This window comes from Erpetoichthys calabaricus, chromosome 11, assembly GCF_900747795.2.
Source record: "Erpetoichthys calabaricus chromosome 11, fErpCal1.3, whole genome shotgun sequence".
NCBI classification, from domain to species: domain Eukaryota; kingdom Metazoa; phylum Chordata; class Cladistia; order Polypteriformes; family Polypteridae; genus Erpetoichthys; species Erpetoichthys calabaricus.
In genome coordinates, this window is record NC_041404.2 from 89431215 (window position 1) to 89447263 (window position 16049).

Below are 16049 nucleotides of genomic sequence, written 5' to 3' on the forward strand. Positions count from 1 at the left end.
TTGACCACTAGTGTCTGCCAATGTCTAAAAATGTAAAGGTCATATTAATTGCCGGTGGCTCTAAATTAGCCTTGTGTGAGTAAGTGTGCAGTATGATAAATTGAGTATTTTATTCATGATTTGTTACTTCTTTGAACTCAATGCTGCTGGAATGTATTCTAGTTCCTAGTGACTTTGTATTCAAATAACCAGACCTGGAAAATTAATGAGTATTACCTGCCTACCAATACAGCAAATATAAATCTTCTAAGGATATTTTTTGCTGAAAAATGAAGTATTGGCAAGTTTCTTTCTTTGTATGCAAAATTTTGTATTTGGTCCCTTTGTTTCACATTGACTCAATAGCTTATTTCCTTACTTACTTACTTATTTATTCCAAATAAATTCTGTTGGCTACCTATGCACTTTCTCTATAGCTGTTATGATTTCTTTGGCAGGTGCTAGCCCTTAAAGCTCTGCATTCAATTAACTGATGTGGTGTCTCCATGAACAATTTGCAGGGACTTCATATATCTCCCATGTTCTAGAACATACCTTTTGGTTGGAGGTTTACTCTAAATTGTGCACCGAAAAAAACTGCTGGCCAATTTTGGAAGGCATCATGTCTTGTTAATTACAGGCTGTGTGGTTTGGGTCCTTGCTACTAAACCATGCAAGATCATTAATAGAAAACAGACACTTGTATTGCATTATAAAATGGTACCAAAATTATTTTTCATTTTGAGAATACAGTACATTATTCATTAAAGAAACATCCATCTATACATTCTTAAAATTCCCTAGTCGCAGGAAAAGATGTCATTTCATCCGATTTGATGTAATCACCACTGTAATTTCTTATGTCAGGGGCTGATTTTTTTTATTAATAAAGATGTCTAAAAAATTGAAGTGTATGATATTATTTTAACAGTGGTGAGACACGTTTAATAAGGAGAAAAAATTATATACGTTTTATATAAATTTAGAACATGCAGGATGAGACTATAGTTAGCTATAGTTTTTGTTTTGTAGCTTTGTTTTTCTTTCAACAGCACAAATGGATGTTCTTTGAAGGGAACTCAAAATCAGCTGAAAGGAAAAAACTATTCTTACATGACTTTTTGACAAATAAAATCATCTGTAGTAATCCTTGCTGTAACAGAACATTGAATATTTATTATAGTTACCTTTCTATTTTGCACCTGCTGTATTTCGATTTATCTGCATACATTTTGCAATTAAACAAAACAGACCCATTCTTGGTTTTGGTGACCACTTGAGCAAATCCTGCACATAGCTCTTTGCTTTATGTTTGTAGCCTTCACACTATAAAAGATGCTGATGAAGAATGCAGCTCTGCATTCAGCTGCTATTATGCATGTATAGGGCATAATAATTACAACAGTTGCATTGATCTTCGTACAAAAGGGGAAGTGGGCATTGACAGTTTGACATACCGTTAATGATGCTAGATTGAATATCGCGTGAAGAAGCACCAGGGGGTACCGTGGAGTTGGCAGTGGCTGGAGCAGGCATTGAGTTGTTGGCAGGAGCACCAGCTGTGCAGGATTAAAATGGAGTGGGATTGGGAGTAGGATGGGGTTAGCATTAGATTGGTACATGTCAGGGTAAGGTATTCAAAGTGTTGGGGTGACAAAGAAATTAGAATGAATCAGAGATTTGATTGGGTAAGGGATTTAATGGAGTATTGTAGTTAAGAATGAAGATAAGAGAATTATGGAGATAATGGGTTGAACATAAAAAAGTGGGAGAGAGCAATTGCATTGGATCAACAAAATGCAAAGGGAGTTAAAAGATTATGGGGTAATATATGAAAGAGATCAGCCTCCCACATTGGGAGTTGGAAATGACAGGATGAGAATTAAACAATATAAGTGCAAAAAAAGGTAGGTGGTCAGCAAAGGAGCAGGGACAGCAGGAGTATTGAGGAAGAACAGAGTTGAAAAGTCAAAGAAAAAGAAAAGAAAAGAACAATGAGTAAATTAACAGTGGAAAGACAAACACAACATCCTTGGGTGCCTCAGCTATTAGAAGCCAAATAAGAAAGTATGACGCAAATAAAAAAAAAAAATAGTGAAAAATGGAATGCTTAATTTCACAAGAACCTATCTGTCGATCAAAGAGAGAAACCCTGATTTAAAAAAAAAAAAACTAGAAAAAAATTAAGCAATTTAACCCTTCACTGTTATTTATTTATTCTTTCCATCCTGACTCAGACCATTCAATTAATCTTGTTTCCCATCACAGAAGTCTGATGCATGTGCTCCCGTTATTGCTACTATAGCTCTTGTCCACATAAACACATGTAAGAGACCCCACATAATACATAAGAAATATAGAAGGTTATATTTTGAACACCAGTGCTGCTAAGTAATTTCCTCATTTTGAAAAACATGTTTCATAAAAAAAGCTTAAATAATTACATTTCACTAAATATTTATATTTTACCTTCACAGTCAACTATTTATTTACATGTGTAATCAAAAATGTACCGGTTCACATTTATTTAAAGAGTGTCAGACCCCCGTTGTTATTATGTTATTTTTTAAACTGCAACTACATCAAAATAAAGAGAAAAAAGTGGTCCAAAATGTGTCAGTGATTCTTGTTTCAGTATTAAATGTAATTTCAATATAGGCAGCTTTTTTCCCCTCAACGTATTAGCCTGTACTTCAGAACTGACACTCATACTGAAATGAGTAATATTATGCAGCTTTGGTGCTATCACATTTGAGTTCCAGAAGAACATGGGATTCAGAATCTGAATGGGCAAAGGCTACTAAAGGAATTGTTGTAAAGGAGTGAGTGATCATTAATGCGAGTGGGTTAAGCCCTATTATCACAAACCATGACAATGTAAAAAATTATTCTCCCGCTAGTTTACTTGTGACATTTTCTGTATAAAATAACTATAACATGATATATAGACAATAAAAAATATATTATAATGTACTCATGTAAAAATTACTGCAAATTATTTTCCACAGTGCATACTCAACAATAAGAAAATAAAAGGATGACCTGAACATATTTAATCTGATAATATTTTAAATTTTTAGAATCTCCTGTAGATAGAAGTGCAAAAAAGCACATTTTTGTAATTTGAAGTATAACACAGTCTACACAGTGCATTTTATATGAGCTATCAAAAAACAAACAAATATTTACACACACATTAGTTACAAGGTCACCCATGGTAAGGTTCCTTGAAAACCACTGCATAACAGGGCACATGGCTTAAACCTATTAAAATATTTTTTTTTCTACAAGTAAAAATCTGACAACTTAGAAAATGTATTCATGTATAACTTTAAGGTGCTATAATGGACTTTTGTTGTCTGCCTTGAAAGCTGGTCCATTTTTAATTTAGTTTATTTAACAACCATCACATTTTTGTTTATTATATACTTGTAACAATGGGTCATTTTAAAAATAATATATATAACAGAATGCAATTACATGTATTAGTATAGTTCATAAAATGTGTTTATGAAAAGTGCTTTAAATTACGTAATTAAAAATGGAGCCTAAATAGGTTTGTGGTGATGTCAAAATTGTTTTTGTACTATTGTTAGTCATTGGTTGTGTATGGTTTATGGCTAATTATAGTTCAAAATTCTTAAATATAAATGTTTTGAAAGAACTTCTGAAGGAGAGTGAAAATCCATGTTGAAGACACCTAAAACTGTTGACTACAACAGATAATGATGGATATCTGGCCATTGTGGCAATATATTAAATTTTCAGAAAAATAATGAATCATTATAATGTGCAGGTAACATAGCCTTGTGATTTTTGTATAGGTATCGAAAATATTAAGTATGTGTTTATTTAGTCTAATCATATGGAGCAACGCTAACATAAAACCTTCCCTCTTCTATCCATTTCTAGATAAGTGACTTTTTTCTTTTGTTTCTTTTATAGTTAACATTACCTTAAGCAGCTAATTATGTGAGCTTGTGTGACAGAGGTTTGCTCAAACCTCTGCCACAGCTTTTACAGTCAGCATCAGGCATCAGCTGCTGCAGTACATGTGTCTGTGGGAATTTCACTAACTTGTATTGGGATCTGTTTTGCTGTCAGAAGCGGCTATTAAACAAGTAAAAAGGAAAATATGGGAAAAATACAAGTTGAAGGAACTTGTCTTAAAGTAAATTTGAATCAGTACATAAGTGACATTGCACAGAATGTTTCTCCATTTTATGACAGATAGTTCTGAAAATTCACCAATGCTTTTTAACAAGGAGTTTTTGAAATTTCAATAATTTGTACAACATGCTCTATTCAAGGTACCTAAATAAAAATCGAACTTGTGTGGTAAATTGCCTTGAAGAATAAGCATACCAAATGTAAACAATCAGTTCACTGGGAACAGAGTTGTTTCATGTAAGGGGACAGACAAACAGATAGACATCATGAAGACAGCAGGTGCCCTATATGCAAATGTACTTAAAATTTTTTATGTGTCAACTTTAAAGTGGTATAAAGAGTCCCTTTTGTATAAAGCAATCTATTAAAGGGTAACATCTTTCAACTCTCAAGTCTATAGTTACCCTTTCTTTTTTTTGTGGAAAAGCCCCCACACTTAAATTTTTTGATGCAATACTCATGCACTTCACTTACTCGAGGGTTTTTCAAGCTTAACAAGTAAAGAGTGCATGAAATGGGACTCTTAAACACCTGGAGGAATGCAGTAAATGGAAGTTTTTGCTTGAAGTCCTTCTGTTAACAGAATGGAGAGCTCTAGTATGTGAGTATATTTGGCCTAAGTATATTCTTACCTTTTGAATGGCTAATTCCTATTGGTCAGGACAGTATTTGTCTTCATGCAACAATATCAAAGTGGAAAAGCTTGCTAAAGTAGCAAATATATATATATATATATATATATATATATATATATATATATATATATATATATATATATATAATAAATAATGGAATGAAAAGTAAAATATCTTATTTTATTACTGATAGCACATGACACAACCAACTGAACGGAGCTTGCAAACAGCTTGTGATTATTAAAAGACTTCTTTAAAAAAGCTTGTAATGTTACTACAGTAGTTGAGAAAATTTAGAAATTACAGAAATATTTCATCAAAAGATACCTCCAATATAGTGATTAAATGTAAGTAAATACCATTAATTTTAGTAAATGTTCAATGTTTTCTAGGAACATTTTCTGCTGTTTCACCACAAGCACATAGAATAAAAAAAGGTTTCTTGGAATAATCCTGCCTTTGTCTTATGCATTTGCTATCATGAGTTCAGTGGTGAAACAAATTATGTGAACTGCTCAACATTCAGTAGAAAGCCAAAATGTGAGGCTTGCTTTGAACTATCCACTGAAATTGCTTTTAGCTTCAATTCTAACATGTTCTTTTAAAATTTAGAAACTGTTTGCATGGATTGAGACATGATAATTGAGCTTATTGCTAGTGTTATCATACTACATACTTCTTTCAGGACCGTCAGGTTTTTGGACAGAAAATGAGTATAACTGCAACAGGGGCTTATAGACTGCATACATTTTACTTGAAAAAGACAGAATACAGGCAATGACAACATTTACAAGGCAGACAAAAGTGGAAATTCACAAATGACTAGTTTCCTGTTCAATTATTTCATTTCTTTTATGCTAGTTCATCCAACATTTTTACTGTTACTAGCTACCTACAAGTGTTTTTGTTTATCCCATGGTTGCTGGATTTACTCCAAGGGGACCACTGTTGCTGCATGTTTTAGTTTTAGCATTTTCCCAACAGGGCTCATTGGCCAAGTTTTGCCCACATAGTGACAATTAAAGATCATACATATGTGGAAATGCTGAAATTGCACTTTTCTGTATTTTCAGCCCACTGACATATTTATTTGAAAGAGCAATCAAAGCATTGTAGCACCAAAAATTCTAAAATCTTATGGCTCCATCTGTTCAAATTCTAACAAGCCTATCCAGTTGAGTCTCCTGTCCTGGCACTATTTAATTTTCCAGTAAATCATAAGTAAAAGATTAGGGAAATATATTCAGAAGTAATCAGTCACAAGTTAGAATCAAATCCTGGATAGCCATCCACTCATCATATTCAGACAATTTAGATCTGGCAAATAATTTATTGTGTTATATCAGTAATGAAATTGAGTATTTGGAGAAATGCTTGCATGGGAACCAAGATGACTGCACATTTTGAGTTACTGGAACAGGCGTTGAACCAAGGAGTGTCGGGAAGTGGTCATAACCTTTGTGTTTGCATTGTGGTGCCATACTTACTTTAATGAATTTACTCAATGTATCTACATTTGACAAGCACATTCTTCACTTAACTTCAAAACACTCCTTGACAAACATGTGGAAGTGAGGTTACTTGTTTCAAGACAATTTATATTGATAAAATGAAGAAAAGTTCATGCAGTAAAGTATATGTAAGACAGAACAACTGAAAGTGGGTGTTGGATGGGGGAATATGAGGCTTGTGCACATTCTTTTGCAAAAAATTATGTGCTGAGCAGCAAGTGCATAGCCTTTCAAAAAACTAATTCTTCCTTTGACTGCATGACAAAAGGGCTTCAGACACACTGCATAAATCCAATTTTTAAATATAGCGTTGAGAATTCAGTTTGGACACCATTCATCAATATTTTAAACTTATTCCTAGTACACATGGGAAATATTAGTTACTCTAGTGTCAACAAGCTTATTATTTGCAATTCACTTTTTTCCCTTTAATCCAGACAGTAATAGCAGTTAATTATTGAGAATCTTAAAATAAAAATGTACAGAGTGAATAAATATCTGAGAATTGACCATAGTGACAACAATTTGCAGTCTTTGTCTAATTAAGCACAATGTTCCTTTTAACAGTAAAATGGGTTCTACTTAATACATTGGTTGGAAACTGTCATAAACGTTTAACAGAAATGAGTCTGAGATATTCATGGGGATGTTCAACACTTTTTTCAAAATCAACTTGTTGATGTAGCCTACTAATAGTAAAATAAAAAGTTGAAGATCATTGTTTCTCACGGAAATTTTGAATTGCAATTGAGGGTTTTACTAATTGTAGTTCGTACAAAAGAGGAAGGGAGATCATTTTCAGTATTTTCCATCTTAGACAGTAGTACCCAATAGAATGCTGACTCAAAAAGGTAAGATTGTTTCTAAGTGTACTTCATCCTTATCTCAAGGCCTTGTATACTGTATTCATAATTCTGAATGTACAAAGTGCTATTAGTGGATTAGCAATGTTATTGCTAGATATAATGGGAAGATATTAGAAACATGAGAACAGAAAGGCAGCATGAAACACAGAGTCTAATGACTCACATAAAATGTACATTCACATTCCCAGTTAAGAAGTAATTCAGAAATGGACCACCATTATCCAGTAATTACTAAAAGTACCACTACCCTCTGAAACAATCCTATGTAAGGTTTAATATTTATAGAAATTCAACAAGCTACCACAGTTCAATTTCTGAATTTACAGTTTTGAAAGGGATACATCAGGTTTGGGTATCTCTTGTTTATAGACCTTTACATTTTTTATTTTACTTAAATGTGTTTTCATTTTTTTGTCTCATTTTTTACTTTTACTTAATGACTTTAACTTAATCTCAATAAAAATTGTGAATAGTTGGTTATTTTTACTTAAGCGCCAACTGGTTTAATAGCATAATGCTGTGGTTTCAAACATATATGGTATGTGGGTACACCCCTCTAAAGCTTACCTTAACAAATGGCATGGGCTTATGAATTAGGATGAAAGGTATGTTAAAAATAAAAAAAATGTGAAAGCACAATAACATGACTTACGATTTAAAGTTTTAGTGATATAATTCTTCATAGTCTACCCCTATAGACAGTAAGAAATATTATACTTTATAGTAACACTGCAATCTTCTGATAATTCCAATATTTGTCTGTAAGAGCTACAGATAACTTTCACATACCTTTCATGTCTTTTCCAGTGACTAGAGAGTTTGGTTGAGATACACATACAGTTATAGTGAATTTTATATGATTTTCAAGGTGCAAATCATCTATAAAGATAAGTCTAATTTCAAGCAAAGCAAGTCAGTGCTTCTTATGTTGGTGCAATACTTCATTGGATTCATGATAAAAGACCCACTAACTATAATTTGTAAGTATCCATCCTGTCCCTGAAGGGAGTTTCTTTTTCGTTACATGTTTTAACATCCTTTTTGCTTTTGTCTAATTATTGTTATTGATGCACAAAATTAAAATTAACAGAAAAAAAAGATTTTTGGAAACTGGGATTAATGAGAAGATTTCAGGGATGGTTTTAAGGAAAAAAAATATTTCTAGAATTGTACATTAGTTTCAATGCCATGGCGTGAGATATAATTTACTAGTTTCTTCCTTAAATGGCATACAAAAATCTACCTAAAACCTTAGTATAGATGAAAAAGACACAAAAAATAAACTAAAATATCAGTAATAAGAATGAAAAAAAAGTTACAAAATATTGTATTATTAATAATTCATATAGTATTATATTTGATCCTTTACCTTTTTTATCTTTCTTTTCCTCCTCTCCCTCTCCAGCTCCCAGTAAAGTGAAGATAATTCCTGTTTGGGAGTTGACACCAACAGCAGTCACCAGCATTCTGCCAGAGCCTTCCATGACATGAGTACCTGTAAAATGAACCAAAAATCATTGCTAAAGCATACATTTTAAAGGGAATCATTTATTTCCCAGTAGCCTGAAGACACACTGTATTTAACTAGCCACATCATTTTGTCAGTCTATTAGTACATCTAGTACAGTCGTGGCCAAAAGTTTTGAGAATGACACAAGTATTGCTTTTCACAAAGTTTGCTACTTCAGTGTTTTTAGATCTTTTTGTAAGATACTTCTATGGTATACTGAAGTATAATTACAAGATTTTCATAAGTTTCAAAGGTTTTTATTGACAATTACATTAATTTATACAAAAAGTAAATATTTGCAGTGTTGGCCCTTCTTTTTCAAGACCTCTGCAATTTGCCCTGGCATGGTGTCAATCAACTTCTGAGCCAAATCCTGACTGATGGCAGCCCATTCTTGCATAATCAATGCCTGGAGTTTGAGGTTTTGATCTCCGAGCCACTTAGTTATCACTTTTGCCTTATGGCACAGTGCTCTTTCATGCTGGAAAAGGCATTATTCGTCAAGAAACTGTTCTTGGATGGTTCGGCGAAGATATTAAGACATTTCACACTAATATTTTTATTTATTACTAATGATTAGGGCAGCACTGTATAAAGTATTTCCATTACCAATTCCATACACATTTCAATATCCAACTGACCTTTGTAGAAATGATGTTATCAGTAGGTAGAGTTTAGAAACTGATCAAATCACAGTAAAAAATAAAAGAATAAACTCTAATTCTTCTGTTATGAAGTACTATGCTGTACTGATGTGATGTCTTTCCAATGTAAAAAACATTTTTGAACACAGATTATTGTCAGTTCTCTGCATAACACATTGCATTAGTATAACAATGTGGCACATGAAACACAGTTTCCACATATTTCAGAATATGGTCTTGTCGAAGCAAGTGTGAGTGAACAAGAGGTAGTGGTACCTTTTGTGGTCAGCAGAAAATTCTACCACTGTAAACATGAGGCATTCATAAGCCTAGAATAAATATGCAGGATGGAATGGTTGTTCATGTTCCCCAGACCACAAAAGGGCATTATGTTTTGTACCATAAGCATACTGTAGAACACAGTCAATCTAGTCCTCTTCAGTACATCTTGATTGTGAGAGGAAGAGACTGGTAAACTTAGCGCCACCAGTGGTGAGTTCTATCTATGTGGCAGTAGTGATTTTTGTTGTCTGCTGAGGCTCCAGAATTTTCCGCTTGGTACCCAGAAGTGGTCATGGGACCAAGTTTAAAACATTCTCCAGTCCTCCGTGTACTAAAATCACTATATAAATGTAAAGAATTATTATTATTATTATGATACTCTAGGGTTAGAATGCAGTAGTGAACAAGAGATTTGCTGCGTGGAAGGAGGGATATGATAGAGAAGTGGAGACAGGTGTTTACTAAGGTGTGCAGAAAATTATAGTAGTTATGGGAAAACTTGCAGGGCAAAGGCTTGGGTCATTTTCTACTGTGAAATTACCCTATTCTGTTTAAACTTTACTTTATGTAATAAACACTTTTATCTGTTAGCATTATGGCATTTTGTGTCTGTGCATGAATTCAATGTTTGATCCTGAGCATCCAATAGTCCACACATAAAAACATTGAAACTAATATATTTCTAAAAGGCCAAAGGGTATTCAAGAGAAGCCAAAAGGCAAAATATATATATATTTTTGTTTAGTAGCTGTTCTGTAATAGGGCCACAGAGCAAGCCTTCTGGTAGCTTCTTTGAGTCCACTTCATTGAAGTACACAGTTAATTAGCAACCTGCTGCAGCCACTCTGTAGTCAGAAGGTAATAAGAACAGAGTATAAGAGTTTGATCTTACTTTATACTGATTTATAGTGGAAATGTATTTATTAAAATTGTATGATGACTTTCCTATTAACTTTTTTATTTGAGAAATCCATATAAAAAATGTTGATCCATTACCTTTCTATATAAGTGTAGTATTTTTCAACTCAACATTGTATCTTAACCATGGTATATATTAATTTTCCACTTTAAATTGTGTTCTAAAGTGTAACATTTTTATACATTTTAAAAAATAATGTAGCTTACTCTTGTGCTTTGTAATAGAGGTAAAGGACACCAGGGTCCATCGTGAATACAAAAGCCTTTTAAACTTACCAAAAACATCCAATTTGAAGCAGCAAAGGTTTCGATATAAGGCAACATGCCTTCAATGTTTCTGGGTACATGCAAGTAAACTGGAAATAATAAATTTTGCCACAGATTCTTAATTCTATGTTCTTGATGTATGGATATGCTGTGTTTTCTTGCTCACTCCTCTGCTCGCAGTGAGAGTCATGGGTGGTGTTTTGACCAATATTCACCAAATTACAGAAGCTCCAGGCTACATATTAAGCTAGTTGTGTCTCTGCAATTCTATTTGTTTAATGGTTATGTTTTATCTTGACTTGTAACAAAAGACAGTCACTTATTTTCATGCTGCACTCTGGTGTCCTTTACCTATGTTATAAGCACAAGAGCAGACTAGGTATTTTTTAGTTTTATAAAAATGTTTCACTTTAGAACACAATTTCATGTTGCAAAGTAATATATGCCATGCTTGTGTATGATTAATAAAGATGGATGGCCTAAGTAGTGTGAGTGTCTCTTTAAGAGATTAAGTTACCCACCTGTATAAATTCACCCAGAACCAGTCTCAAGGCAGGTGTGCGAGGAGAGCAATGTTGAACTGGGTGTTCACAGTAAGGAAGTGAAATCCATGCCTTAACTGTTTAGTTTTATGGTAGAATTTTATTATTTTTAAAGGGTTTTGTATGGGGAATTTTAAGCATTTATTTTGTATAGTTGTATACTAAGAGTCAAGATGTTGTAACTAATTGTAAGTTTTGTTTTTTTAGATACAAGGGGGCTTATCACGTTTTTTCTTTTCTCTTTTCACAATAGATTGACTTGCTTTGTATTATTGTCGCACTGTTTGTTTATAGTTTTTTTTTTTAATTGTTATTTCACTAGTGTTTTTTGGTTTGTGAGGTTTTCATACATGTTATGAAGTTCATTTGTATTCATACAAGCCTTGACGAGTTGTATTGTATCTAGTTACTTGTTGTTTGTAATAAAGTTATGACTCTATAAGTGCATGAGCATTTGTTTTAAATGCTGGACTTGTGCTACAGAAATTTGCCGTAGTCGGTAGCCTTGTTGAAGAATACAGGTGAATTTTTAATTTTTGTGAAAGTCAGGGTTGGTAGTTGGAAAGTAAAAACGTGACAAGCACTAAAGAGTCATTTGGGGAGTGCTTGAAGATTTTGGGTAGCACTCTTGGAAAGCAGACGTGGTGTTTTGTAATGGAGGACCTGAAGCAGCAACTCCAGGTGTTAACGGAAAGACTGGCAAAAGAGAAAACTGAAAAGGATGCTTTGCTGCAAGAAAATGAGTCTGTCGGGTTTGTCTCAGGGTGGTTCCATGGAACCTGGTAAAGAGAAAGTGATTTATGTTTATAAAGAGAAAAAATGTGGGACATTTTCTGGACAATCTGGTCCCAGTGCTATATCGCTGTATGATATCGCTGTATGGAGGGATGAAATTGAAAATATTATGAACGCTCGTCGGATGACCCCATTAGAACAAGCAGATTTTGTTTATGGACATTGAGAAGGACTGGCACGGGAGGAGATAAAATATCGCTCCATTGCTGAGTGTAATAACCCACGGAAATCTTTGAAATACTGTATTGCAAAGTTACAGAAACGTTTATTTCATCGTAGACAAATGGAAGGTGAATCATTAAAAGAATATTCTTATTGTATTAACGTCATTGTTAGAGGTAATCCAATGTAAACCAGGGGGTGTGGTTGATAAAGATGCTGTGCAAAGGGATCAGTTTGCGTGAAAGAAAAGGAAAAAGGTTAGGTCATCTCCATAGGTCCCATTGCTGCAATTGTGGGACGAGGACTGCAAAGCTGCCCTCGAGGAATTTAAAAGCAAAGTTAATCTCTTCCCCAGTGTTGGCATATGCAAATTTCAATGAAACATTTGTTTTAGAGATAGATGCCAGTCACCATGGGTTGGGAGCAACTCTGTCACAGGACCAAGAAGGTCAGAGAAGACCAATTGCATATGCAAGTAGAGGACTGTGGCCAACAGAGAAGAACATGCAAAATTATAGTGCTATGAAGCCTGGAACTTCTTGCCCTGAAATGGGCAGTAACTAAGAAGTTTCGAGATTATTTGTTGGGAAGGAAATTTACAATCTTTACAGATAACAGTCCTTTCAGTTATTATTTGCAGACAGCTAAGTTGGGGGCAGTGGAGCAAAGATGGGTTTCTCAGTTGGCCCTGTTTGATTTTGATATTATTTACAGACCGGGAAAGAAGAACGGTAATGCATTGTCTCGACAGTATACTGTTCAAGAGGTAGGAGGGGTTATAACATCTCCTGAGGTACAAGCCACTTCTGTTCAAACAATTTCAAGTGTTAAAGGATGCATTACACAAGAGGAATATAAAGATGTGGACTATGCTTTGGTGCAGAGTGTGTCGTCCTTTCCAGAATTTTCACAAGAGCAGTTACGTGCATTACAAGAGTCAGATGAAATTGTTGGAAGATTTCTGTATTTTTGGAAAAGAGGTAAGCCACCCAGTCTCTGTGAATGGGGTAAGGAGTCAAAATGGACACTTAATTTGATAAGAAAATGGGAAACTATAGAAGAACAAGCTGGGGTCCTGTACAGAGTGGTGAATGGGGGGGGGGGGCAATTGAAAAACCAGATATTGTTGCCCAAGAGTTTGCAAGAAGATGTACTTATCCAGTTGCATAACAACCGCGGTCATTTAGGAATTCAGAGAACATTTCATTTGGTACAAGAACGATGTTTTTGGCCAAAGGTGTACCAAAACGTTGAAGCATGGTGTAAAATCTGTAAGTGATGTTTAATAGCAAAGGATGTGCAACCCAAGGTTAAAACTGCAGTGGGTAGTTTGAGAGCATGTAAGCCCTTGGAAGTTGTCACCATGGATTTTACTGTGCTTGAACCGTCACAAGATGGAATTGATAATGTCTTGATTATTACAGATGTGTTTTCAAAGTTCTCTATTGCAGTGCCAACAAGAGATCAGAGAGCAATAACAGTGGCCAGTGCTTTAATAAAGAAATGGATCTTTACGTATGGTATCCCAGAAAGAATTCATTCTGATTAGGAACGATGTTTTGAAGCACAAGTAGTTTCTTCACTGTGTGCCTTGTATGGTATGAAGAAGAGCAGGACCACCCCATATCACCCACAGGAGAATGGACAATGTGAAAGGTTTACTAGAACTTTACACAATTTGTTGCGAACCTTACCAATTCAGAAAAAAAGGAATTGGTCTGCATATTTATCTGAGGTGGTTTTTGCTTATAACACGACTGAAAATCATTCCACAGGATATTCTCCATTTTTTCTCATGTTCGGGAGGTCACCTAGGCTGCCAGTAAACTGGTTACTGGGGAGTAACTTAGACTCAGGTACAGACGTGGTTACGAGAGAATGCATTCGGAAACATTAGGAACCTATAAAGTTAGTGTATGAGACCGTGAATCAGAACCTAGAGATCCAAGTAGCTCGGAGGAGACGGTATTATGGTTCCCCTTCAAAGGACAGTTGTCTTGTAGATGAACAGTTGGTATATGTACGTAGAGGTAATCTCAGAGGCAGGCAGAAGATACAAGATATCTGGGAAGAGATGTGATATAGCGTGCTGGGATGTCTTGAGAATAAGTCTGTGTTTACGATTGTGTCAGTGGATGGGTTCAAGCCACCTCATAATGTGCACCATTCTGAATTGCGAATGTGCCCTGAAGCTCAGTCGTGTTCAGAAAAGAATCTGGGTCCAGAAGCACTGGAAGTTTTATTGGCAACGTCTACTTCCAGTGAAGTGTATAGAGAATCTGAAGTATGTGGAACACCATCTCAACCACGGGAAAATAGTACAATATCTGAGAAAGAATTGGAAGCTCCTTTGGAAAAGCAGGTAGATGTTATTGTGGCACCCGAAAGAGTCGAGCAGTTGCTGCCCAATTTGAGGAAGTCAGTCTGGGAAATGGCAGGAAAACATTCTAATCTTTATCATCTGCCAAAATCTATATGTAATCAGGGGATGAGATGGGAAGAATAGTGGCCTTCCTGGTTGGGGAGGATAGGGGAATTGCTACACTGTGTTTAGATAGGGTGTTTTATAGAAGTGATAGGATCATTGGGACAATGATCAATTAAAGGGGGCATGAATGTAGGATTAGTAAAGATGGATGGCCTAAATAGTGCAAGTGTCTCTTTAAGAGAATAAGTCACCCACCTGTATAAATTCGCCCAGAAGCAGTCTCAAGGCAGGTGTGCGAGGAGAGCAACGTTGAACTGCGTGTTTGCTGTAAGGAAGTGAAATCCATGCCTTAACTGTTTGGTTTTATGGTAGGGTTTAATTATTTTTAAAAGGTTTTGTATGGGGAATTTTAAGTATTTATTTTGTATAGGTGTATACTAAGGCCGGGTTTATACTTCACGCGACGCATGCTCCAGCGGATGCTCCTGCTATGCAAGCATTTTACTATTTATACTTGCAAGTGTACTTTACCTAAGTCTGGAGGAATCCACCAGGTGGCAGTGCGAGATATCACTGTGAGAACAGGTTCGGCTTCACTGTGTTGTGAATTGCCTGGAACACCCATTAACTTCTGATGACACCTTACTGCAATATCTCTGAAAAGGATGTTTAATAATTAAATCCATCAATCCAGGGATATGTCCATTCCAGCAAACATTGGGCATGAGGCAGAAACAATCCTTATACGGGGCATCAACTCGTCGCAAGCTGAATACAAGCACTCACATACACTAACATCATTTTAGTGTCACCAAATCTACATATCTTTGGAAGGAAACCGGACTTCACTGTGGAAACCCAGGAGGAAAACATGTAAACTCCAGGCAGGTAATACCAGCGACGTGACTCCCTACGAGACAGCAGTGCTACCACTGCGCCACTGTGTCACCCCCATGTGTGTAATTATTAACATTATTCATTATTTAAACAAAATTAACGATTTTCTGCAAAATGTAACATACATACTTTAATGCATTTCATCATGAAAGTGATAAAGTATAAATCTAAGGATACTAAATGTGCAGAGAGTTGGAATATTATACATTTAATGTGTTTTGTGTGGTAATCTATTGCTGTTTGCCGCTACTGTCAGGTCAGGAGGAAGTCCCAGGAAAAAAAAAGACGGCACAGAAGATGGTATGTGAGACTTTTAAAGTGTATTGTGTCATTATTATCGGGAATATGCGACACTTGAATATAAAAGCACCACGAATGCGTCTGTATATCGGCATTTTGCTTCACCACATCGAACCATTCATTAAACATTGAAGTATGCACAT

General features: G+C 35.1%; 1 protein-coding gene across 6 annotated transcripts in view; it reads right to left on the minus strand.

Moving 5' to 3' along the window:
- atp2b3b (ATPase plasma membrane Ca2+ transporting 3b) overlaps positions 1–16049 on the minus strand; it is a 608455-nt gene that overhangs the window by 224934 nt on the left and 367472 nt on the right. For all 6 annotated transcript variants that reach the window (XM_028813571.2, XM_051933859.1, XM_051933861.1 and 3 more), the window contains exon 6: positions 8531–8656. In XM_028813571.2, coding sequence (XP_028669404.2) covers positions 8531–8656 — 126 coding nt within the window. The remainder of the gene's footprint in view (positions 1–8530; positions 8657–16049) is intronic.